Source organism: Vipera berus (assembly GCF_964194415.1).
Source record: "Vipera berus genome assembly, chromosome: 1".
Lineage (NCBI taxonomy): Eukaryota > Metazoa > Chordata > Lepidosauria > Squamata > Viperidae > Vipera > Vipera berus.
The window spans coordinates 644,314-666,624 of record NC_138202.1 but is presented as its reverse complement, the minus strand read 5'-3'; the positions used below and the strand labels follow the sequence as shown (position 1 = coordinate 666,624).

The 22,311-nt window shown below is 55.9% G+C and overlaps 2 protein-coding genes across 4 annotated transcripts; both read right to left on the bottom strand.

The window, feature by feature from the left end:
- Positions 1–1,996: 1,996 nt before the first annotated feature.
- ANKLE1 (ankyrin repeat and LEM domain containing 1) lies at positions 1,997–11,173 on the bottom strand. 2 transcript variants are annotated; one of them, XM_081342828.1, is made up of 9 exons: positions 11,057–11,173; positions 10,131–10,292; positions 8,683–8,788; positions 7,752–7,842; positions 4,759–7,290; positions 4,282–4,444; positions 3,979–4,150; positions 3,426–3,555; positions 1,997–2,709 (listed from the first exon to the last, which is right to left on the bottom strand). In XM_081342828.1, exons 1-9 carry the CDS (start codon positions 11,119–11,121, stop codon positions 2,549–2,551), a joined length of 3,582 nt encoding a protein of 1,193 aa, XP_081198954.1. In that variant the 5' UTR covers positions 11,122–11,173; the 3' UTR covers positions 1,997–2,548. The 2 variants fall into 2 exon arrangements, with proteins under 2 accessions (XP_081198954.1, XP_081198955.1); XM_081342829.1 differs by lacking the exon at positions 3,426–3,555 and having other exon boundaries at positions 2,585–2,709.
- Positions 11,174–13,652: 2,479 nt separating this feature from the next.
- On the bottom strand, positions 13,653–21,233 carry BABAM1 (BRISC and BRCA1 A complex member 1). 2 transcript variants are annotated; one of them, XM_081343019.1, is made up of 10 exons: positions 21,057–21,102; positions 20,759–20,848; positions 19,310–19,687; positions 19,022–19,080; positions 18,399–18,519; positions 17,571–17,649; positions 16,738–16,762; positions 16,232–16,361; positions 14,898–14,984; positions 13,653–14,216 (listed from the first exon to the last, which is right to left on the bottom strand). In XM_081343019.1, exons 3-10 carry the CDS (start codon positions 19,595–19,597, stop codon positions 14,013–14,015), a joined length of 993 nt encoding a protein of 330 aa, XP_081199145.1. In that variant the 5' UTR covers positions 19,598–19,687; positions 20,759–20,848; positions 21,057–21,102; the 3' UTR covers positions 13,653–14,012. The 2 variants fall into 2 exon arrangements, with proteins under 2 accessions (XP_081199145.1, XP_081199144.1); XM_081343018.1 differs by lacking the exon at positions 20,759–20,848 and having other exon boundaries at positions 21,057–21,233.
- Between the last annotated feature and the right edge of the window lie 1,078 nt (positions 21,234–22,311).

Genomic DNA, 22,311 nt, shown 5'->3' with positions numbered 1-22,311 from the left:
CTGCCTTCCACGCCGTGGTGGTGTTCTGCCCACGCCCTCAATGAAGGGTCTCGTGTCTGGAGAGGTGGGCTTCCCTCTCTTGAATTCACCCGATTTGCTGAGGGACACCACGTGGTGCCCTCTCCCCCTGGCAGGGCGGTCCTCTGTGCCTGGGATCGGGCTGGCTCTGGTCCTTCCCACAAGGACGCTGGCTAGGCCGTCTCCGGGGCTGCCCCCTGCCCCGCTGCCCACCCAGCGGGACAGCCCCAGGGACCCCACTGGAAGTCAGCCGTGAAAGCTGGCGGGATGACCCTGGGCCAGTCCCTCTTTCTCAGCCCAGCCCACCTCACAGGGTTGTTGTGGGGAAAGAGGAGGAGGAAGGTGTGTTGAATGCCATTGGATGCACCACCTTATTTGTAAAAGGAATGGAAGGGAGGGAGGGAGGGAGGAAAAGAGAGAAAGAGGAAGGAAGACAGGGAGGAAGGAAGGAAAAGAAAGAAGAGGAAAGGAGGAAGGAAGGAAAAGAAAGAAAAGGGAAAGAGGAAGGAAGGGAGGAAGGGAAAGAGAAAAGGAAGGGAAGGGAGGGAGGGAGGAAAGAGAGAGAAAGAGGAAGGAAAGAAGACAGGAAGGGAGGAAGGGAAAGAGAAAAGGAAGGGAAAGAAAGAGGGAGGGAGGATGGAAGGGAGGGAGGAAAAGAGAAAGATAAAGGAAGACGGAGGAAGGAAAAAGAAAGGAGGGATTTTTGCACCTGGGAAATAGAGAAAAGGTGGGATTTCCTGCCCCCCCCCACCCACGTTCACCCCTCCGGGGGCTGGAAACGCTTCTGTCCACTGATCATTCCACAAATGGGCCCAGGAATCAGGGGGCTGGGGGGGCGAGGGGGGGGTCTCTAGGTTTTTCTGGTGGTTGATGGTTTGGCTCCAATTTCCTTCCTCTCTGCACATCCAGAAGAGTTTGCCAAGCCCTTTGCAGCCTGGCATCGCGGAGGCCGCCAGCATCTTGGAGTGAAAGGCCCGGAGGGCAGAAAGTGTCCGTGTGGGGGGGCCCCACAGAAGGGCAACCTGGCTATTTCCCCCCCACACACACACCAAACCAAGGCTTGTTTGCAGCCCCCACTGTGGACACCTGGAAAAGCGCAACGGTGAAGCAGCACCGTCCGGTGGACATTGGGGGGGCTCCCAAATTGCCCCCCAACCCTGCAAAACCCAGCGGGGCCCGGCTTTTCTTCAGAGAGCCTTTCGAGGGGGGGAGGTCAAAGGTTTCCATGAGGCTGGGGGAGACGGCTAGTCCGCAACGTATGACTATAGCAGACCCTGGGATTTCCGTCGTGTATCATGACAGTCGTAAGTCGCAAGACACCCCCGTGAGCAACCCGATTTTACGACATTTTTTCACAGCGGTCGCTAAGCAAGGACATCAGCTGTAAAGTGAATGCGGCGGTTGTTAAGAGAGCCCGTTATCTGCAACAGAGCGCCCGGAGTTGCTTAGAAAGAAGACAGGCAGTGCATAAATGTAATTAATAAATATATAGCTGGAAACCGTGGAGAAATTTCCTGACAGTGAGAACAATTAACCAGTGGAACTCCTTGCCTCCAGAAGCTGTGAATGCTCCCACACTGGAGGTTTTTAAGAAGAGACCGGACAGCCATTTGTCTGAAACGGTATAGGGTTTCCTGCCTGAGCAGGGGGTTGGACTAGATGACCTCCAAGGTCCCTTCCAAATTATTATTGTTATTGTTATTATTATCATCATCATCATTATTTAATGCAGGTTACAGGGGGATGGCCGTCACAATTTCAAATTCCCAGTCATATGTACATTTTGAGGGGGGGGGGTTTCCATCGGAACCTCTAACAGTCACTAAGTGATTGGTCATAAGTTGAGGACGGTCCTTAAAGAAAGACGAAGGCCCTGGGGTTGCTAATCCTCCTGCTTAATTACACCCCCTCCCCATTTCAAAAAGAAGAGGCGAGTCCCAGAAAAGGATCAAGCGCAGAATCCAGCAGACTCTTTACCCCACCATAAAAAACCTCATTTAATGCCCCCAATCCCAGATAAGGGGAAAATGGAAAAATCTTTAAAAACATAATGCAGCCCCAGAGTTTTTTTAAAAAAAGTCTCCACTGCTAGGCATGAAAAGGGGTCTCCGGGCTGGAGAGAAGCTGAACAAAAGCAGAGAACTGCGTCTTTTGTTCCCAGGACAGAAGAACTGACCGAGGCTTCTTAAGCGTATGGGAAGACCCCCGGGGTCCCCCTACGGACGGAGGGCTGGGGGGGTGCTGAGGGGCCTCCTCCTTGCGTGAGAAGGACCCAAGCCCCACAGCGCCTCCGTTCCAGGGCCCTCCGGAAGGGGGGACCCTCTCCCCCGACGTGACTGGATGCAACTGGGACCCCACCCCAAATTGCTTCCAAACACGGGTGCAGCTCTCCGTCCCCGTTCAGCGTCAAGGAGGAGCAATTCCAGAATCTGGACCTCAGTTGTGTGAACGAGGGATCAGGTCGACCCCCCCCTCCGGTGGAGCTCCGGATCCAGAGGGTCTGCTTGGAGGGAAGGGCCCCCGGGACACTTCAGATATCAGCAGGGCGCAGCTGCCTCTCGCCCTCCCCCAGGAAGACCTGCAGAGTTCGGTGGAGGAGGAAGACCCCCAGGCTGCGACGGCGTCTCATGGGCCAGCCGGCCACCTGGCCATAATAGTTCCCCTTCTTCTGATTGGTCAGCATCTTCAGCCCTGGGGGAGGGGGAAGAGGCGAGAGAGAAGGGGCTTGCAATCACACACACACACCCCACACAAACACACACCCCTGCTTGGAATCAATATCCTGGGGGACAAAGCCCGGGGTAGGAAGGTGTGTGGGCAAAGTCCCCCCCCCATCCCAAGGGTCTAGGGAGGGGGGGGAACAGGGTTGGGAAAGGCTGGGGGGGGGCGGAAGCAGCTGTGGCCAAAGAAAATGGATGAAACTCATTCCTGCCTTGGGCAGGCGTCTGGACTAGATACAGGGGTCTCTAACCTTAGCGAGTTTACGACTTGCGGACTTCAACTCCCAGAATTCCTCAGCCAGCAGGGAATTGAAGTCCACAAGTCGTAACATTGCCAAGGTTGGAGACTGGCTGAGGAATTCTGGGAATTGAAGTCCAAAAGGCGTAAAGTTGCCAAGGTTGGAGAGCCCAGGACTAGACGACCTCCAAAGTCCTTTCCAGCCCTAGGAAACTCTATGGAAAGGGTGTGTGTGTGTGTGTGTGTGTGTGTGTGTGTGTGTGTGTGAGAGAGAGAGAGAGAGAGAGAGAGAGAGAGAGAGAGAGAGAGAGAGAGAAAAGCTGGACTGTTTTCAGCAAATGGGGAGATTTGGGGTCCAGGCAGCCCACCTGGGTGGGCAAGGATGAAGGGAGCCTGCAAGAAAGAGGGAGCTGCCCCCCCCATGTCGTGGGGACCCCCAGAGCGCTTACCAAGGGCCTCCACCATGCAGGCCTCGCGGGTGTACGCCTCCACGGGAATGACGTTCTGGAAACAGTGCACGGAGACCACCCCCTGCCCCCCGGCCCAAATCTCCAGGATGTGCTGGACTTTGGAGCAGAGCTGCAGGGCAGAGGGAGACCCCCAGTCAAAGGGGGGCAGCCGCTGAGAGGGACAGAATGCCCCGCCCACAGCCTTGGGGCCAAATCCAGGTTTCTTTGTGTGGGGGGGAGGGAGATGGATCCAGACGGCCGCCATCCCTTCCCCAAATTGAGCCTCCCACTCCCATGAGTTCTGCTGGGGGGGGGGAGGGATTCTAGGGGTTGTAATCTAACCCCCACTTGGGGAGGGTAGAACAGCAGCTACCAACCCCGAGGTCAGGCAGCCAAAGGTTTCTGCCACACCAAGCAAAGATCAATCCACGGTGATCGAAGCTAGACTGCCCCTGAGTTTGGAGGCTCCATGCATAGTGGAGGAGGCCGAGACTCCAGAGAAGCCTCCGGAGAATGCCCCGGGCTGGCCCCAGAGCTGCCGAGGGCTCCCCACCTGCCTTGCCGGTCCGCCCTGGCCCTCCCGGTAGTGGGTCAAGGCTTCATAGAGGTGGCGGTAGGGCCGGCCGCGAGTCCCTTTGCCCACGTAGAAGACGGCGCGGACGAACGTCCGGAAGCACTCGGCCGGGCTGAGGAGCTGGCAGCGGGCGGGTAGGTTCTGGGTCACCCTGTGGAAGAGCAGAGCCACGAGACCATTGGCCACAGCAGGGGTCTCCCTGCTGCCCCCAAAGCTGGCAGCCCAGGCAGCCATTTCCCCCCAACTCCCCTCCCCTCCTCCTCCATCCGGAGGGGCTCTTACCTGGGGTCCAGAAGCAGGTAGTTGAAGCTGGACTTGAGCAGCCCCTCCCGCCACTTGCGGCTCTTGTCCGCCTGGTCAAACTCTGCGGCCAGAGCCATCTCATCGGCTCTGGAGTTGGGGATCCGGTAGGTCTCCAGAGCGGAGGCCAGCTCTGAGCTGTAGGCTGAGCAGAAAAAGGGGTTGGGTGCAGGACCCCCAGAGGGGGCTCTGGCTGGTCAAATGTCCCTCTCCCACCTTGTTCAGGACTTCTCCCAAGCTCCTCTGGGAAGAGCGATCAATCGGGACACACATACACCCACCCCCCCGTTTCCTTAAGGCCAGGTGCTCTCCCCTTGCACCCAGGACTTCAGGACATAAACCTCTCCTCAGAGAGCTCATCTCCCCCCTTTGCCCCCCATCCCTTCTCCCTCCTCCACCCTTCCCCCGACCCCCCAGGAGGGTCTCCTCCAGCTTCCGAGAGACCCCAGGGGCACCCACCAGCAGAGCCCTTCTGGGCCAGGGTCTGGGGCTGCCTGCTCAGCCTCTCCAAGAGTCGAACGTACAGCTTCCGAGTGAGGGGTGTCACTGGCCCTGGGTCAGCCCCCAACTCGCGCAGCTTGCGTGCCAGGGCTTCATCGGTCAAGTGTTCTGGGTTCAAGGGGGCGCTTGCCCCGTTGCCCACCGCTGCATGCGCCTGCCAGTCGTAAAGGATGGTGCCTTCGGAGCTACTGGCCCCGGAGTCGTCCGTGGGGGGAATGTGCCGCTCAACGAGGGAGTGCCCCCCTTCCTCATCCACGTAGAGGTATTCCACGGGCTCCGTGGCGCTGAGGTTCACAGGCCGGCCCCCCGGTGACAACAGCACCTCCTGGTTAATGGGGCTCAGCCTTCCTGGGGAGCAAGCAGCAGACGGGCCCCTCCCGGACAGCCGGCTAAAACTGACCCTGGAGGTCTTCTCCACTCTCTTGCCTGGAGACCCTCGGACACCCAAGCTCTGCAGATGACCAACCTCCGGGGGGTCCGGAGCAGCATCTCCCTGGCAGGGCCGTTCCACCTCCAAGTCTGTCCTCCCGGAGGGCTCTTCCCCCCCTCTGCCAATGTCCCTCCTCCAGCTGGCAGGATAGCAGCCCAAAGAGTGAGGTCCTGGGTTCAACGACGGCTTTCTGCTCCTGGGGAGAGCCGAGATGGCTCCGGCCTCCTCCTCCTCCGTCTCCTCTGCTGCTCTCGCGGAGGGGGGCGAGCGCTCAGGTTTCGCAGCCCCTCGGTGGGAGGCCAGTCCAAGGCCCCTCCTGACCCTCCTGGGACGCTTCGGCAACTCCAGAGGCTCCTCAAAGAGAGAAGAGGAGCTGCTGCTCTCGTGTGGAAGGGGACCGATCAGGGGGCTTCGGGGCCAGGGGGGCGCAGGGCAGCACCTTTGGTTCAAAGGGAGGAGTGGGGGAGAGTGGGCGACCTTGGTGGCCAGCATCATTGACCGGAGCTGGGCACCCAGAGTGCTGGAGGGCTCTTCTCCAACGCCAGCAGTTGGACACAGGGCCATCTCTGTGTCGCCCACAGTGCTGCTCATCCCGAACGGACCCCCGCAGCCGTGGAGACGATTCCTCTCTCCCTGCGTCCACTGGACAGGAACGGTGTCTTGAGAGGACGAGCTCTGTTGCCCCTCTTCTGCCTGCCGGGGGCTCATGGGGAGAGCTAACCTTGGCAGGCTGCCCCCCGTGCCCACCTCCACCAGCTCTTCCCTTGCTCCAGAGAGGGCCGACCCCTGACGTTCCACGGGCAGCCCCCGAATCTCAGCGAGTCCCCCAGTCACCAGCGCAGACCCTTCCCAAGTCGGCTTGTTCTCTGCGGAGTCCATCGTGGACCTTGCCCCCCGCTCCTGCAAGGTGTCCCACGTGTTCCTAGGGTGGGACGGAGCTGAATCGTGACTCCCAGGAGAGATCTGGGCAGTTCCTGTGGTGGGGAGTGTCCTCTGGCCATGGAGACCCGACTCCCAGGGAGTCCCCAGGCCGGTGGGTGGCCCACAACACAACCCTCCATTGCTGGTGCTGCAGCCATCTGCAGAGCCACTAGGGGCAGCCTTCCCATCTTCCCACTCATGAACGTAGCCGCATCCTGGGTCTTCCACAGAGCTTGTATAACATTCACTGATGCACGAAACATACTGGTCAGTGCTGGAGGCTGAACACCTGCCCAGCGACCTTCCTCTTGCCAAGCGTCTGTCCAGAGTCCCACTGACCCCCAGGAGAGAGGCTGGGTCCACCACGATCTTTCCCAAGTCCGACACGGCTGTGGACTCAGCCCCAGAAAAGAGACTGAAACGATCAGGGCCGGTGACATACAGCCCATCCTGGCTTGGGAGCCCCATCAAGAGGCCCGGATCCAGGGAGCCCCCCACCTGAGAAGGGTCACAGGTGTTGGCATCCTGCGGGTGATGGAGCTGGCCCGCTTCTGGTTCAGACTTGGTTCCCAGGCTGGCAGAGGGCAGGGTCTTCTGCGTGGATCCTGCCGTGTGTGGCATGTTCGGTCTGAACAAGAGCGCCTCGGTGCCCACTAAAGAGAGGGGGCCACAAGGGGCCGTGTCTGGGGCTGGGGGTGAGCTGCACTCTCCCTCTGCAGAGCCCCGGATGTCCCAAGACCGCTTCACACCAGTGTCCAACGGGCAGCACCCCACCTCGCCATCCCAGAGCGCCTGCACATCAGCCCCACTCAAGACTGGCCTCCCGAGGGGCAGCGAGGCATTGGGGGGATCCCCTGGCTGGAGGCTGAAGTCAGACAAATCCAAAACCGTGTCTCCCTGCCAGGAACACTCGGTGAGGAAGGAAGAGGCTGACCGGTCCTGGGTGCAAGCCCCAGAGGCGCCATGTGGAGCAGCTCCCCCAGGCTGAGAGAAGGTCCCACACGGCTCCCTGCACTGACGGAGCTCCTTCAGGGAGGACGGGGAGGGTCCGCCAGATGGACAAAGGGGAGAGTCGCCCGCCCCAGTTTGCCCAGCGTCTTCCGTAATGGTGGACAGGAAGCTTTCTGCTCTCCGCTGAGCTGCATAAAAGATTGAGGGGGGGAGAATATTTGAAGATTATTTTGTTAAGATTACATTTGGCAGTCCCAAAGTGTTCTTTTCAAGAGGAAACTGGAGTTTTGTTTTCCTTGAAGAGGTTTCGCTTCTCATCCGAGAAGCTTCCTTCCATTCTGACCAAATGGTGGGAGGATTAGAGGGGTTTATATTTCTTGCAGTCATCTGGTCATTAGCAGGCTGTCTGAGAGTCGTTGAGGTTTATCTGGAGGTTTATCTGTGCCCTCAGGGTCACCTGAATCAGAGCGCAAACGGTGACTGCAAGGAATATAAATCCTTCCATTCTCCACCATTCAGTCAGAACAGACGAAGCTTCTGGGCTGAGAAGCGAAACCTCTTCAAGAAAAAACCCCGAGAAAGTCCAGTTGAGCGTCTCCATAGACATTAGGTCTGGCAGGTTTGGCCCTTGGGACCCCCGGGCACTTACAGAAGCCGCTGTTCCACTTTTCGTCCCGCAGGATGCTGACACATCTTTCATACCCCTGCTCCACAGCCAGGTCAATGGCGGTGCTCCCGTCCTGAGACAAGGAAAGACAGAATCAGCCAGTGGGTGCTGCCCTCTATCTCCCTGCTGGGGGCTTCCTTCCAGCCCCCCCCCTTTAATCTGGGGAAGGCATTTAGTCCATTATAACTGTAACCCAAGACCGCTTTCAGGCTAGAAACGGTTCTGAGAGTGTGACTCTCCTGGGCACAGAGATGCCCCAAATCGCATCCCAAGGAGAAAGGGGTCTCCCGTTAAATCCATCCGCTATGGGGCAGCAAGCCGGAAGCTGAAACCATGGGGTGAAGGGAGCTTTCGAAACCAGGGATTGAGCTCAGAATTTCAGACGGCCGGGTGTAAACCCACCTTGGCTCCATTCAAAGCGGTGAAGCTGGGGATTATGATTTATGTATGGCTTGAACCTTTTCGATTCCAAACAGGATTTGCAACATTAAAAAAAAATGCAGGCAGGCAGGCCTAAATCACCGCCTCCTGGCCTGGATTTTATTCCTGGCTGAAATGGAAAAATGTATTTACCTTTGGGTAACTTATCCTCCCCAGCTCTTAAAGTGAAGGCAGAATTTTTTTCCCCAGCTGAGGGGAAGAATCAGGCAAAAAATGAGTGTTTTAAATGCTGAGGGGGGGGATTTGCTCGCCAGCATCCCCCGTGAGGCAAAGACCAAGCCAGCGTCGGAAAACCTAGCGGCCAGTGAGCGTCCTTACGACCCTGCTCTTCCCCTTAACGCAGTTGTGAGTTGCAGGGGTTGTGGCGAGGCAGTGGAGTGCCTGATCCCCCCATCAGTGGCCGTCTTGGGGGGGGGACAGACGTAGCCAGCCCCACCCGCCACTTCCCAGGGCTGAGAAGCATCTGACCAACCTGGTCTTCGAGGTGAGGGTCGCCGCCCTCAGCCAGCAGGAGCCTCAAGCAGGCAGTGCGTCCCCAGGAGGCTGCCACATGCAGGGGGGTGAGGCCTTCACCAGATCTGGGCAGAAGAGAGGGCATGGACACAGTCTTCCTTCCTTCCTTCCTTCCTTCCCTCCCTCCCTTTCTCTTTCCTTCCTTCCTTCCCTCCCTCCCTCCCTCTTTCTTTCCTTCAATGGATGGAAACCAATAAAGAACTCCTGGAACTAAGGAGAAACTTCCTGACAGTGAGGACAATTAACCAGTGGAACAACTGGCCTCAAGAAATCGTGGGTGCTCCATCACTGGAGGCTTTTAAGAAGAGGCTGGACAGTCACCTGTCTGAGATGGTGTAGGCTCACCTGCTTGAGCGGGGGGCTGGACTAGAAGACCTCCAAGGCCCCTTCCAGCTCTATTCTATTTATTCCATATTCTATTATATTCTATTCTATTCTATTCTATTCTATTCTATTCTATTCTATTCTATTCTATTCTATTCTATTCTATTCCATTCCATTCCATTCCATTCCTTATTCTATTCTGGTCCGTTCCGTTCCTTATTTTATTCTATTCTATTCTATTCTATTCTATTCTATTCTATTCTATTCTATTCTATTCTATTCTATTCTATTCTATTCTATTCTATTCTATTCTATTCTATTCTAATTTCTGGGTGACTCTCAGTCCATTGGCGAAGGTCTTCTGGATCCAGGTTGTCTTAAAGGGAAAGTCACCTTCCCTTCTGTGATTTAAGTAGGAGAACCAGGAGTGGATTTAAGGGAAAGATCCGGAGATCCATTTGTCCGAAATGGGCATAGGGTCTCCTGCTTGAACAGGGGTTCTTCCAGAAGCGCCCCCCCTCAGAACTGCCATCTCACTCCTGCACGAGTCCCTTCGCGCCCACAAGAGATCTAAGTCCAGCCACCTGGAATGCCTTCTTATCTCCCGCTCATTTCCTTTCACCGTTAGTAGCTCAGATTCTTCTAGGGAGCTGAAGCTTGCAATGTATTTTCGTACCCATTTGCACTGCCTGCATCTCCCAATTTTCAGGGCGTTTGCCAGACAGTCTGTCTGGGCAGCACCTGTCATTTTTGGCACGTCTCGGTCAGAATCCCCCCCAATGACTGATTGCATTGTATTGTGTCCCACCCAGGGAACTAAAGCAGCGGGGGAGGGGGGCAGTTTGTATCCAAGGACCCTGTGAGACAGACTCTGAAAGTTTGGAAGGCAGCTGAATTGGCTTCCCTGCCCTCTGCCCAGGGTGGGGGTAGATGATCTTTGGATTTCCTTCCGTGTTTCTATGCTCCCCACGTCCTTATGGCCACGTCCCTCTTGGGCTGGGGACCGGCTCTGCTCCCCCCAGGATTGCCTTGACACAACCAGCAGCTTTGTGTGTTCACAGGGAAGGAGCCTCCTCGGCGTACCTGACGTTGGGGTCTCCCCCGTGCTGGAGGAGGAGGCGGAGGAGGTGGCGACGGGTCCCGTTCTCCTGCTCCAGGCCGGCAGCCAAGTGCATGGCGGCCACTCCCTCCTCCGGCAGGACCAAGTTGGGGTCGGCTCCCTCCTGGAGCAGGGCAGCCACCATCCTGGAAAGCAGAGGGGAGGGGAGCTTGAAGGAGGGAGGGGTCCCCAGCAGGAAAGGTGAGCCAGGAGGAGGCGGGGGAACTAGATGCCCCTTTAAGTGCCCTTCTTTTCCAGCAACAGAGGCCGGAGGCTTCTCTGTCAGAGAGCTTGTAGAGCAGCGGTGGGCGACTATAACAGTGTAGGACCTGTGGACTTCAACTCCCAGAATTCCTGAGCCAGCCATGGCTGGCTCAGGAATTCTGGGAATTGAAGTCCACAGGTCGTGAAGTCGCCATAGCTGCCCGCCTCCGCTGCAGAGGGTCCGCCTACTTGACCTCTAAGGTCCCTTGCAATTCTAGAAGCCGGCAAGGAAGAAGAGCTGCAGAACTTTCCCTCCTTGCAAAAAAGGAAGCGTCTCCTTGTGGCGAGGGAGGCCGTTTCCCCTGAAGAGCCACGCACCGGTTCCAGGTTTGGCCCCTGATCCTCCCTAGCCCTGGAGCCCCGATGCCCCGCCCCTTGTCCCTGCCAGCGCCCCGGGCTCGCTGCGGCCAGCCGGGCCTGCACCCCGCAAAAGTCTTTCTGCAAAGGGGGGTGCAGCTGTTTACACCTGTCTCCAGGTGACCGCAACACCTGGCAAGTGGCGGGCGGGCGGGCAGTTGCACCCGGAAATCCTGGGCCAAGCAAGTTTTCGGGCGAGGACGGGACGGGGCCGCTCCTGTTCGGAGAGCCGCTCTTTTTATTGCAAAGCGTGTAGAAACCACGCGCGGCGGATCCACGGGCCACTTACGCGTCGTCCCGGTTTTGCAGAGCCCGGCAGAGCCGCGCCGCCAGCTGCAAGGCGCTGGGCTTCATGGCGCCGCTAGGGGGCGGCCGCGGGGAAGGGAAGGGCGCACCTGCGCGGGGCCGTGCCCGACGCGCATGCGCACTTCTTCCCCAGCGGGTAGAGCGGCGTCTTACATCGCCTCCCGGAGGCGGCGGAGCGGAACGGAGCGGCCGGTCCTCTGAGGTCTCCCTGAGGCGAGCAAGGCCGGTCGCGTCAGCGCGTCCCGGCCCGACGGAGCGAACTCATCCCGGTCGATGGCCATAAAGATTGCAAAGCCGCAAAATCAACACGGCGCCGCCATCTTGTTCCCGTCGCTTGAAGCTTCCCTACCAGCCGCCTCGGATTTTTCATTGGAAGGCCGCAGTGATACGTCACCGGCCTGACGGATCGCTTACCTAAGCAATCGGAAGGAAGCAGGCTTGCGCAGATTGGTTAGAATCACGATACTCCCTCCTCCTTTCCTTCCCCCGCCTATTTCCTGGATAGATTCAGATAGGATTGGCTCACATGAGTTGATTGACGGCTCAGTCAGGTTTCTGTTTAATTCTCCCTTAATCCTATGTAGGATTTCGTGGGAAATGAAATCAGGAAGACTTAAATGTGTCTCCATTTTGCTTTGACATGCATTTGGATTCACACACACTTATTTGAACTGGGATTTCTTGTTTTTCACGCTGCAAACTTCCTATTTGCATTTGTCAACCAATTAACTGCTTCACACTTATTAAACCTGCATGGGAAGAATTAGTTGCAACCAAGGAATTCTAATATAAACTGCTGGTCTTGCAGATTTGCAACCGCAGCCTAAACCGGTTTCTGGTTCTCGGCCACTGGAGGATGGGTGGACTTCAACTCCCAGAATTCATGCTGGCTAGGGAATCCTGGGAGTTGAAGTCCGCCCATCTTCAGAGTGAGAAACGCAGCCTTAGATCAGGGGTCTTCAAAGTCATAAAAGGGCCAGGTTTGAAGACCCCTGCCTTAGATGAAGATTTTTTTTAAAAAAAAGGCTTCCTTAGCAGCAGTTAGTCAGTCCTCAATTTACGGCCACAATTGAGGCCATTTTTCTTACTAAGCGAGACAGTTGAGTTTTGCCCAATTGTACGACCTCCTTGGCCCAGTTGTTAAGTGAGCAACATGCTGGTTACGTGGACCTGGCTTCCCCATTGGCTGTGCCTGTCAGAAGGCCACAAAAAGGGGGTCACACAGCCCAAGGGAGACACTGCAATCGTCATAAGTGGGAGTCAGCTGCCAAACATCTGCCTGTTGATCACGTGACCACAGGAGACGCTGTGACGGTTGTAAGTGTGGTAAACGGTCGGTCATAAGTCTCTCTTGTTCTTTGAATAGTCACTAAAGAAAGCGTTGTGAGTCAAGCATTGTGAGCCAAGGAGACACCCTGATAAATTAGGGTGCAATTTCTGTCATTTTTCAGGAGGAGCCAAGCCGAACCGGACTCCGTCTCCTGTAGGAATGGGGCCATCTTTGCAGGAACTGCCTTCAAATGCACCTTTCCATCCTCAGCAGGATTGGAGGAAAGCTGCCCCACAGCACCAACCCCAGCTGGCAAGAGAGGCCGAGGGGAATCTGAGGATGTGCAGAGTGCTGTTTGCACAAGGCTGCAACTGGACCCGGGGATCCCTCCGGTGTACCGCTACAGACCGGGTTGCATTTAATTTATGCATTGTGTAGACCACCTCTGGGGTAGCTGCCTTAAGTCACTGCAAGCTGGGTGGCCTTATAAATTAAGAAAGAAATAAACATACCATCTGTGAGTTGCCCGTTGGCACCTTCCATTAATTTAACGGAAGGGACCTTGGAGGTCTTCTAGTCCAACCCCCTGCTCAGGCAGGAGACCAGCTTAGACCATTTCAGATAAACGGCTGTCCAGCCTCTTCTTCAAAGCCTTCAGGGATGGGAGAATCCGCACAACTTCTGGAGACAAGCCATCCCACTGGTTAATCCATTTCCCTGGAGTCGACATGTTACAGGAACCCAAGCAGGGGCAAAGTTCACCTGAGCACGTTATGAATACCCAGTTCTGTGCTCGTCACGGACAGACCACAAGGGGCCAGAGAAAGCAGGAACTCAAAGGCTGTATAGGTAGACCTCGACTTACGACCACAGGGGACCAGAATTTCTCTCTTAAGTATTTCTAAGTCGAATCTGATTTCATCCCCATTTTTACAATACGGTGGCAATTCGTTAAGTGAATTACTACATTCATTAAGCCAACACCGCCGTCGTAAATGCAAACCCATTTTGAGTGGGCATTTTTCTTTTTCTGCCAGAAACAGGCAAAAAAGCTGATCAATCTCCAGCACGGGACTGCAGGACGCTGCGACCAGTTGTAAAAGCGAGGCGGTTGCCAAGCATGCAAATTGCAATCATGCCACCGCAACGCTCTTCAACGGTCATGAGGGCAAGGACCAGGCCTTTTTTCAGCACCGTCATAACTTAGAACGCACGTTCGTAAGTCAGGGACTACTGTAAAGTAGCCGGGAGTCCCTGGGTGAAGCCAAGCACACATCTGGAGAAGAAGAAGATGACTAGGAGTCTCTCGCCAAAAGGTTTTCCAAACTTTACTGGAATTCAACGGAGCAACACGGGATTCCTTCGAGGGAAAGAGGTCCAGCTCGCAGGAAGATTAAGTCACATTTTTTAATCAACTGACCCTCAACACACACCTCCAAAGGCCTTTAATTCCCCAGGAAGCAGCTCCCAATGAAAGAGGTCTCCTTCTGTCTTTTTGGGGGGGGGTCCCAACCTCCTGTGCCCATCGCCTGGCCAGGAAGGTTACAAAGAAAACGGAGGACCTCACCCGCTGTGTGTGTCTGTGTGTGTCTTCCTCACAGCCCTCTGGCCGGCCAACGAGGACCTGCCTGTCCCACCCCACCCACCCAGCCCCTGACGATCCGGAGGGTCACACCACGGCCTCGATCTCGGGCGCCCCCTCCTCGTCCTCCAGCATGCTGTAGGAGGCGTGGGCCTGGAAGGGCCGCTGGAGGGGGTGGGCCAGCAGCTTGGCCATACAGTTGTGCAGCTCCACGGCCGGACCGCTCAGCGGGACCTCGTACTTGTAGTTGGTGCCCTTGGCGTCCAGGTTGCTGAAGAAGGCAAAGGTCTCCTGCGGAGGAGGAGGAGGAGAGGGGCACGGTGGGGGAGGGGACTGGGGGCCGGGCGGGTTTTGCTCCTGGTCCGCAGCTGGGAAAGGTCTCCTTCGTTAACCTCCAGGACTAGAAGCTTGGATCCTGTTGCTCAACGAGCTACACCCGGGTTGAAGCAGGGAGATCCCCTGGCTTTACAGTGGACTGCCCAGCCTTGGCCACGTTTAAGACTTGCGGACTTCAACTCCCAGAATTCCCCCAGGAGGAAAGAAAGGGAGGAAGATGGGAGGGAGGGAGGGAGGGAGGGAGGGAGGAAGGAAGGAAGGAAGGAAGGAAGGAAGGAAGGAAGGAAGGAAGGAAGGAAGGAGAGAAAAAGGAGGGAGGAAGGAAGGGAACAAGAAAGGAAGGAGAGAAGGGAGGGAGAGAAGAAGGGAGGGAGGGAGGAATAGACAGAAATAAAAACCAAAGGGCAAATGGCTGCGGGTGGTTGTGCCCAAAGTCTACATCCCCCTTTAAAGAAAGCAGAGCCATTTTTAAATGCCATTATTTCTATAGCTCAATCTGGGGGTGGGGGGTGGGGAGAAGAATGCTCGCTGGGGAATGCTGGGAGTTGAAGTCCACAAGTCTCCAGTTGGCCAGGTTGGTCTAAAGTTCGAAGGAAAAGCCAAGGAAGAGGAGCCGGGGGGGGGGGGGGGCTTTACCTTCCAGGTGATGTCCTCCTCCTTCTCCTCCAGGCCGTTGTGGATGTAGAGCACGTCAAAGAAGAAATAAGGGCAGTGCAGCATTTTCTGTGGGGCGGGAGGGAAGAGCGGAGCGATCAGGAGGGGGAGAGAATCTCAGCCCTCCCCCCCTCCCCCCCATTCCTTTCCCCGCAGCCAGCAGTGGGATCTCCTTTGTGCTCTACATGCCTTAATATTTTGCTTTTTCCATGAAATAAAACAGCATTGACTAGTCTTCTTCGTGGGCACCGTGCCCTGTCTTGGATTTAAAAAGGACTCAAAACTTCTGGCAGGGCACGGGGGCAATCTTAGCACCCACGTTCTAGCAAGGAACCCCCCCCCCCCCATTTTTATAAAGCCTTAGGAAGGCCACACCCGGAACACCTGCATCCAGTTTTGGTCACCGCGTTACAAAAAAAGATGTTGAGGCTTTGGAAAAAGTGCAAAGAGCAACTATGAGGATTAAAGGCCTGGAGGCTGAAACATCGGAAGAACGGCTGCAGGATTTGGGAATGGCCAGTCTAGAGAAAGGAAGGACGAGTGGGGACATGATAGGAGTGCTCCAATATCTCAGGGGCGGCCCCAAAGAAGAGGCAGTCAAGCTCTTCTCCAAAGCGCCCGAAGGCAGGACAAGAAGCAACGGATGGAAACTAGTCAAGGAGAGAAGCAACCTGGAACTAAGGAGAAACTTCCTGACAGTGAGGACAACTAACCAGTGGAACAACCTGCCTCCAGAAGTGGTGAATGCTCCAACACTGGAGCTTTTTAAGAAGAGACTGGACAGCCATTTGCCTGAAATGGTATAGGGTTTCCTGCCTGAGCAGGGGGTTGGACTAGATGACCTCCAAGGTGCCTTCCAACTCTTGATATTTTGTAACTTTGATTTAAGTATTGTTCCAAGACTGTGGGACACCTGGGCGAACACTCAGAAGTGCTGGGGGGAGGGGAGGGGTTGGTCTGGAAGACCTCCAAGGTCCCTTCCCGCTCTACTCTGATCGATTCGAGGATGGTTTGGATTGGCTGGCAACTCTCCCCCCGCAGAGTGCCTCTACCCTCTGTGGTAGGGCAAAGCGGTTCCGGGTCTGTCAGAAAGCCAGACACCCCACCCCCACCCGACACACAAACACACACACACAGACACACACACCTGTACCTCCTAGAAATGGCTTCAGAATTCAAGAGTCCTGCTCTACGGTCTCCTGTGTTTGCTGGGATCTGGAGATACGTCTAGCTGAAACTCCAGGTGCCCCCAAAAACTGTCTCCCCGCCCCCACCCCCAGCAGCGTGGGCCCTCGTGAGGTCAAGAAAGCGGGCACCTTCATCTGCTCGGTCAGCACCGCGGGCGGCTGGCAAGCAGGGCGGCTGTAGACCAGGATGGTCCTGACCACGTAGGGCGGAGGGATGCTCTGGACGTTCTCCGTCACCGGAAGCTCCGTCTTCTGCTGTCTGCGGGGAGGACGAGGAGAGGAGGCGGTGGGCACAGATGCCAACCCCCCCCCACCATCCCCTCCCTCCCAGCCAGCACAGACTGACGACCAGAAGACACTAAGCAGAGGACAGGAACGGTCGTAACTCGGGGACCCCCCTCTCCCGGATTTTGATTGGCAGCTCTGAGCGCTGGTTTCCTCCGTTCAGGATTTGTTTTTGGTTCTTGGGAAGGCTGGTGTTGGGTTCCCACGCGGGGCTGGAGCTTCGAGGGGAGGGCTGCAGTGAACCCCCTCCCCGCCTCCCAGTTTGGAGATCCCACCAAGGGCCGCCGCCCGTCCCAAGAACTGGCCAGGAACCCCAGAAGGGGCAGCCCTGCCCAGCGGTCAAGACTCACATCAGGTTGAAAAGGCCCTCCAGATCTGAGCGGAAAGGTTGAGGTCAATGGGACGCTTTGGATCTTCTCCCCAGCTAGAGCAGACCCCGGCGATCGGGGGGGGGGGAGGGAGGACTGGGGGGGCGGGAATTAAAAGGCAGTCCTTGGCCTGCGACTGTGAACGAGCCCACGATTTCTACTTCTAAGTGAGACAGTGGCTTGGCGAGTTTTGCTTCACTTTTTATGACCCTGTCTTTCCACGTATCTCGTTAAGTGGATTACTGCGTTTGTTAAGCGAGGAGCACTTTGCTCGCTAGGAGGCGGCCCAAGGGGATCACATGACCCCTGCCACCTGTCATAGGCACATGCCAGTTTCCAAGCATTCGCGTGTTGGTCACCTGAAGTTGCGACAGTCATTAAATGTGAAAAACGGTCATACGTCCACATTTTCGGTGCCTTTGTAACCTCACACACTCACTGGGTGAACAGTCGTAAACCGAGGACTGCCTGTATAGTCCCAGCAACATGGGGGTGGCTCTCCCCTCCACAGAATTCCCGACAGCTCTGAAGAACATCCCAGTGTCTTCTGCTGGGCCAGATGCGAATTCTGCCAGGGCCCAGCCCGGTCCTGCCCTGCCCTGCCCAAGTCCCCGTGGTGGGGACTCTCCCGCCAGGCAAGAAGTGGGAACCCCGGGCCGGGGCGGATTGGACTCGGGAAACGGGCAGCCGCCACTTTCAAGCGCATCCCGTTTTTCTCCCGCCTTGGATCGGGATCTGGGGTGCTCCATAGCAGAGATCAAAGCACCCCCCCCATCTCCCACCCCCGGGGGGGCCTCCCCACTCGGAAAGGATACTGAAGGACTTGCAGAGGACGGTCTTCAGGTCGTACAAGCAGCTGCAGACCTCCCGGGGCTCGGAGGTGAAGCCAGAGAGCTGCGGAGAGGAGGAGGAAGAGGAGGCCGCCAATCAGATTGACAGGGATCACAGGCAGTCCTCGACTTGCGACAGAAATTGAACTATTCCATTCCATATTCTATTCCATACTTTATTCCACGTTCTATTCTGTTCTATTCTGTTCTATTCTGTTCTATTCCTATTTCTATTTCTAATTCTATTCTATTCTATTCTATTCTATTCTATTCTATTCTATTCTATTCTATTCTATTCTATTCTATTCTATTCTATTCTATTCTATTCTATTCTATTCTCTATTCTGTTCTGTTCATCAGTTGAACAACTTCCCTCCAGAATTTGTGAATTCTCCAACCCTGGAAGTTTTAAAGGAGAGGAGAGATTGGACAACCGTTTGTCTGAAATGGTATACGGTTTCCTGCCTAAGCAGGGGGTTGGGCTAGAAGACCTCCAAGGTCCCTTCCAACACTGTTATTCCACACCAGCCAATCTTCCCTGGGGGGGTGGGGCAGGGGGGAGTCCCCACCAGGAATCCCCCTGACCTGGGTTCAGAAATCAAGCGAGGCCGAAGCCAAAGCGTGCCATCTGGGCTTAGGGCAACGTGTGAAGCCCTTCGCGGTCTCTCCGCTGCAGAGATCCAAGGTGGATGGCCGGGAAGCCTTGGTGGAGGAGCACCAGTGGGCACATGGGGCCGGGCAGTGGCAAACGGGGCAGCGAACGCAGGGAAGGACCCCCGGGGGTGTGGTGGAGAGAGACACACACAAGCGTACCCACGTGACGTCGTTGTTCACCACCACCAGCGCAAACTCATGGCTCTTGTCGATCTTGTGTTTGGTGCGGACAAACATCTCAATCATCTTCTGGGAAATGTTGAGGGCATTGGTCTTCAGCCTGGCCCCCCCCGGGGGGGGGGAAATAAGGAAAAAGGAAGGAAGGAAAAGAGGGAAGGAGAGGAAGGAAGCAAAAGAGAGGGCGGGGGAGAAGGAGAGGAAGAGGAGGCCAGTGAGGAAGCACCGCCAAGAGAAGGCGGGTCAAAGCTCCTGCAGAGACGCCCCGGGCATCCCCCCACCTCCAGAAACCTAACTCCAGACGGGGCAAAGCCTGCCTCACAAGGAAGAGACATCCAAATTCCTTTCTGCTCAGCCAAGAGGACTAGAACCTTGACGGCAGGCCTTGGCAGCATCCCAGGAGAGGCCGAGACAACGCCCCCTTCTGCCGGAAGGCAGGAGCGCCACAGCAAGGACCGAAAGACAAGCCAGGTTTCTCCTCCATCATTGGCCAGACTCCCCCCCCCCCGCTTCAAAACCAGAGAAAGCACCCACGGAGGAGGAGCTGCTGGTCCCCCGGAAGCCGGCCGAGGGCCCCCTCCCCCAAAAAGGTCCCTCTGGCTCACCCGTTGAAGGATTCCAGCCTGGGGAGGGACATTTCCTCCGAGAGATCCAGGCAGATGATCTGGGGCAGAGAAGGGAGGGAATTAAAAAATGGCTGCGATCCTTCCGACTCTATCTATCCGTTTCTGTTAAAGCTTCTTTTGCCCCCAATTTTCCTTGTTTTATTCCTTTTTATTAAGATACGGTTAAACGGTGTGCATGCGACAAAAGATGGGTCGATCCATGCAGGGAGGGCAGAAGCCATGGGGGGGGTCCCGGGGGGGCTGTCGGTGGGAGCTGCTTCCACTTACCACTTTCTCCGGGCAGTTCACCCGCGGTGTCCGGACCTGGAACTCGGAGGGAGGGGCCGGGGCCAGCCAGGTCTTGCCGTTGGGGGCCTGGACGGCAGAGCTGGGGGGGCTGGTGGTGGTGCTGGCCGCCTCCCCCTCCCCTTCACTTCGGCTCCCCACGCTGGCCTGCAGGCTGAGGGTGCGGTCCTCGGCCCCCTCCGGGTTGGAGCGAGTCCTGGGTCGCTGCTCGGACGCCATTTTCTCCTCCTCCTCCTCCTCCGTCGCGCTGTTGGTCTCCGAGGTGTCCATCCAAGCCCCACCGGCCGGGGGCGAGTCCAGGATTGCCGGACGCCCACCGGGAGAGTGACACAATTGGGGGGGGGTGTCTGACGATCCTCCCTTTGGGGAGCAGACACAGCAAAGAGATTGTAAACACGTACAATTCTATACATATTTGTCTAGTGCAAATATTATTCCAAAATGTACATATTTCTAATACATGTCTCTATTTACACGATTATTTTTCTTGCTCATATTTCTCTTTTGTTAAACGTTTTTTGTGCTCTTCCCCCCCATTTCAATGTAATGTAACCCCACCACTATTATCTTTGTGTTTTGTTCCTCTTTTTTGTTATTAATTATAAACACAACCTCAGGCAGGCCTAGAAACAGAGTTCACAGTGCAACCGCTTTCGTGGAAGTTTTCAAGCTTGCCAACTTTGTGAATTTATTAAATTTATATGCTGCCCGTCTCAGTCTAAAAGTGACATTAAATAAGGGCTGTTCTTGAATTCTGGTGTGTGGGGGGGTGGAAGCCCACCCCTCTTCAAATGGTCAAGGTTCAAAACCGCTGATCCAAGGCAACCTGGCTTCCCGATCTGTAACCCCTCCCAATTAGGTTTTCTATGCTGGCTGGGGATTCTGGGAACTGGTGCTCCACCACCACAACCCTCAACAGGCAGAAGTCACGACTGGCAACTGTGGAAGAGTGAGGAGATCTGGCCAATTGGGCCAGCCAATTCTCCACTCCAGGGCTCTCCAACTCGGCCACTTTAAAACTTGTGGACTTCAACTCCCAGAATTCCCCAGCCAGCTGGGAGTTGAAGTCCACAGGTCTTAAAGTGGCCGAGACCCCAGGAGACTTTTCGGGGTCTTCAGATGCCCTTTCTCCATTTAGGGATCCCTCCTCCTTAAGAGAGGCAGGATGGGGAAGGGGTGACACTGAGCAAGGCTCTGCCACCGCCCCCATCCTACCCATCCCCCCCCATCCCGAGCCTGGTGATTGAATAGAATAGAGCTGGAAGGGACCTTGGAGATCTTCTAGTCCAGCCCCCTGCTCAAGCAGGAGACCCTATACCACTTCAGACAAGGGACTGTCAAATGGGTCTGGGGTCCCCAGCAGTTGAGGGGTCCCCGATTGACCCAAACCCCCAATTAATTGGCAGTTCTGGAGAAGGGAGCGAGGCCAACCTTCTGGGCGGGGGTTGGGGGGCTTCTGGGCAGACCCCCGCCCGGCGCAGCCACGATGCCCGGAGCGAGACGGGTCCGGCGGCGCGTCTTCTGCAAAGGGGTATCCGGGCTCAGCAAGGCCCCCTCCCCTCTTTACAAGGGGACGCCCCCCTCCCGGGCCCCTCCCGACAGCGCCCCTCTGCTCGCGAGGACCCGGGCCCGCGGGCGCCGGGTTGCAAAGCCAGGGAGCGCCGGGCAGGGACCCGGGAAACCCCCCCCCCTTTGCAAGCCCCCCGTCCCCACCCCCCCCCCCACGCACCTGGGACACCCGGAGCCCGGCGCTGCAGAGGAGGGAGCCGGAAGGGGGCGTGGGAAAAAAAAAGCAGCCGCCCCCGCGAGGGCTGCCGGGACTTGTAGTTTCCGCGCGAGCGATGGCCGGAAGGCGCCGGAGAAGGGAGGGGCCTGCTCGGGGTGGGGAGGGTGAGGACGGGGGGGGCTCCTCTGCGGAGTTGCTGCGTCCGCCTTGCCGGCGCTTCTCCTTTTTCTTCCTCCGCAAAAGCCGCTTCTGACTCCGCTGGCGAGTCCCGTTCCTCAACCGCGGCTCCTTTAAGAGGCCTGGACTTCAACTCCCAGAATTCCCCAGCCGGCATCCCCCCCCCGCTATTGAGCTATAGCCATAATTGCCTTGGAAAACGGCCCCCGCTGTGTGTAAACGGGAACGTAGGCCTTTGTCGCACTCGTCTGTGGACATCTGCCTTTCCTTCCTTCCTCTCTTTCCTTCCTTTTTCCTTATTTCCTTTTCTGCCTTTTCTTTTTCTTCCTTCCTTCCTCCTTTTTTTCTCTATCCTCTTCCTGTTTCTTTACTTTTTCTTTTTCCTTTCCGTCCTTTTCCTTTCTCTTTCTTTCTTTCTTTCTTCTTTTTTTGGCCTGGCAAGGTTCATTTTTCCCGCCATGCAGATGTAGACCTAACCCGAACCAGACTGCCTGGTCTCTCTGTGTCATGTCACATATGTGGCTGTATGCGCAATTCTGTGTTCATTTATTTTTGTCATATTTATGAAGTGTATGTCAGAGGCGGTGACCCTTTCAGAGCTGAATGCAACAAAATTTCATTTTAATGTATGCCGATTAGTGTGCATTCAAAGTGACAATAAAGTTATTATTCTATTCTATTCTATTCTATTCTATTCTATTCTATTCTATTCTATTCTTCTTTCTTTTTCTTTCTTTCTTTCTTTCTTTCTTTCTTTCTTTCTTTCTTTCTTTCTTTCTTTCTTTCTTTCTTTCTTTCTTTCTTTCTTTCTTCTTTCTTTCTTTCTTTCCCTGAAGATTTCTTTTTGTTGCATTCAATTAATACAACCATTTGCAACGGACACACAATGAAGCAGAGACGCTGCCGATGATAGCTCAGTCCTGCCCGCTTAGGGTTACACCGACTGTAAACTCACTGCAGCCCCAATGTTCCTCAGTCTTGCTGGCTTGAAGCTGTCTCCCAGAATTCCCCAGCCATTCCCAGATTCCCCAGCTGTTCCTCGGCTGCACAGCTTCAGCTGCAAGGTTGAGGAACGCTGCCC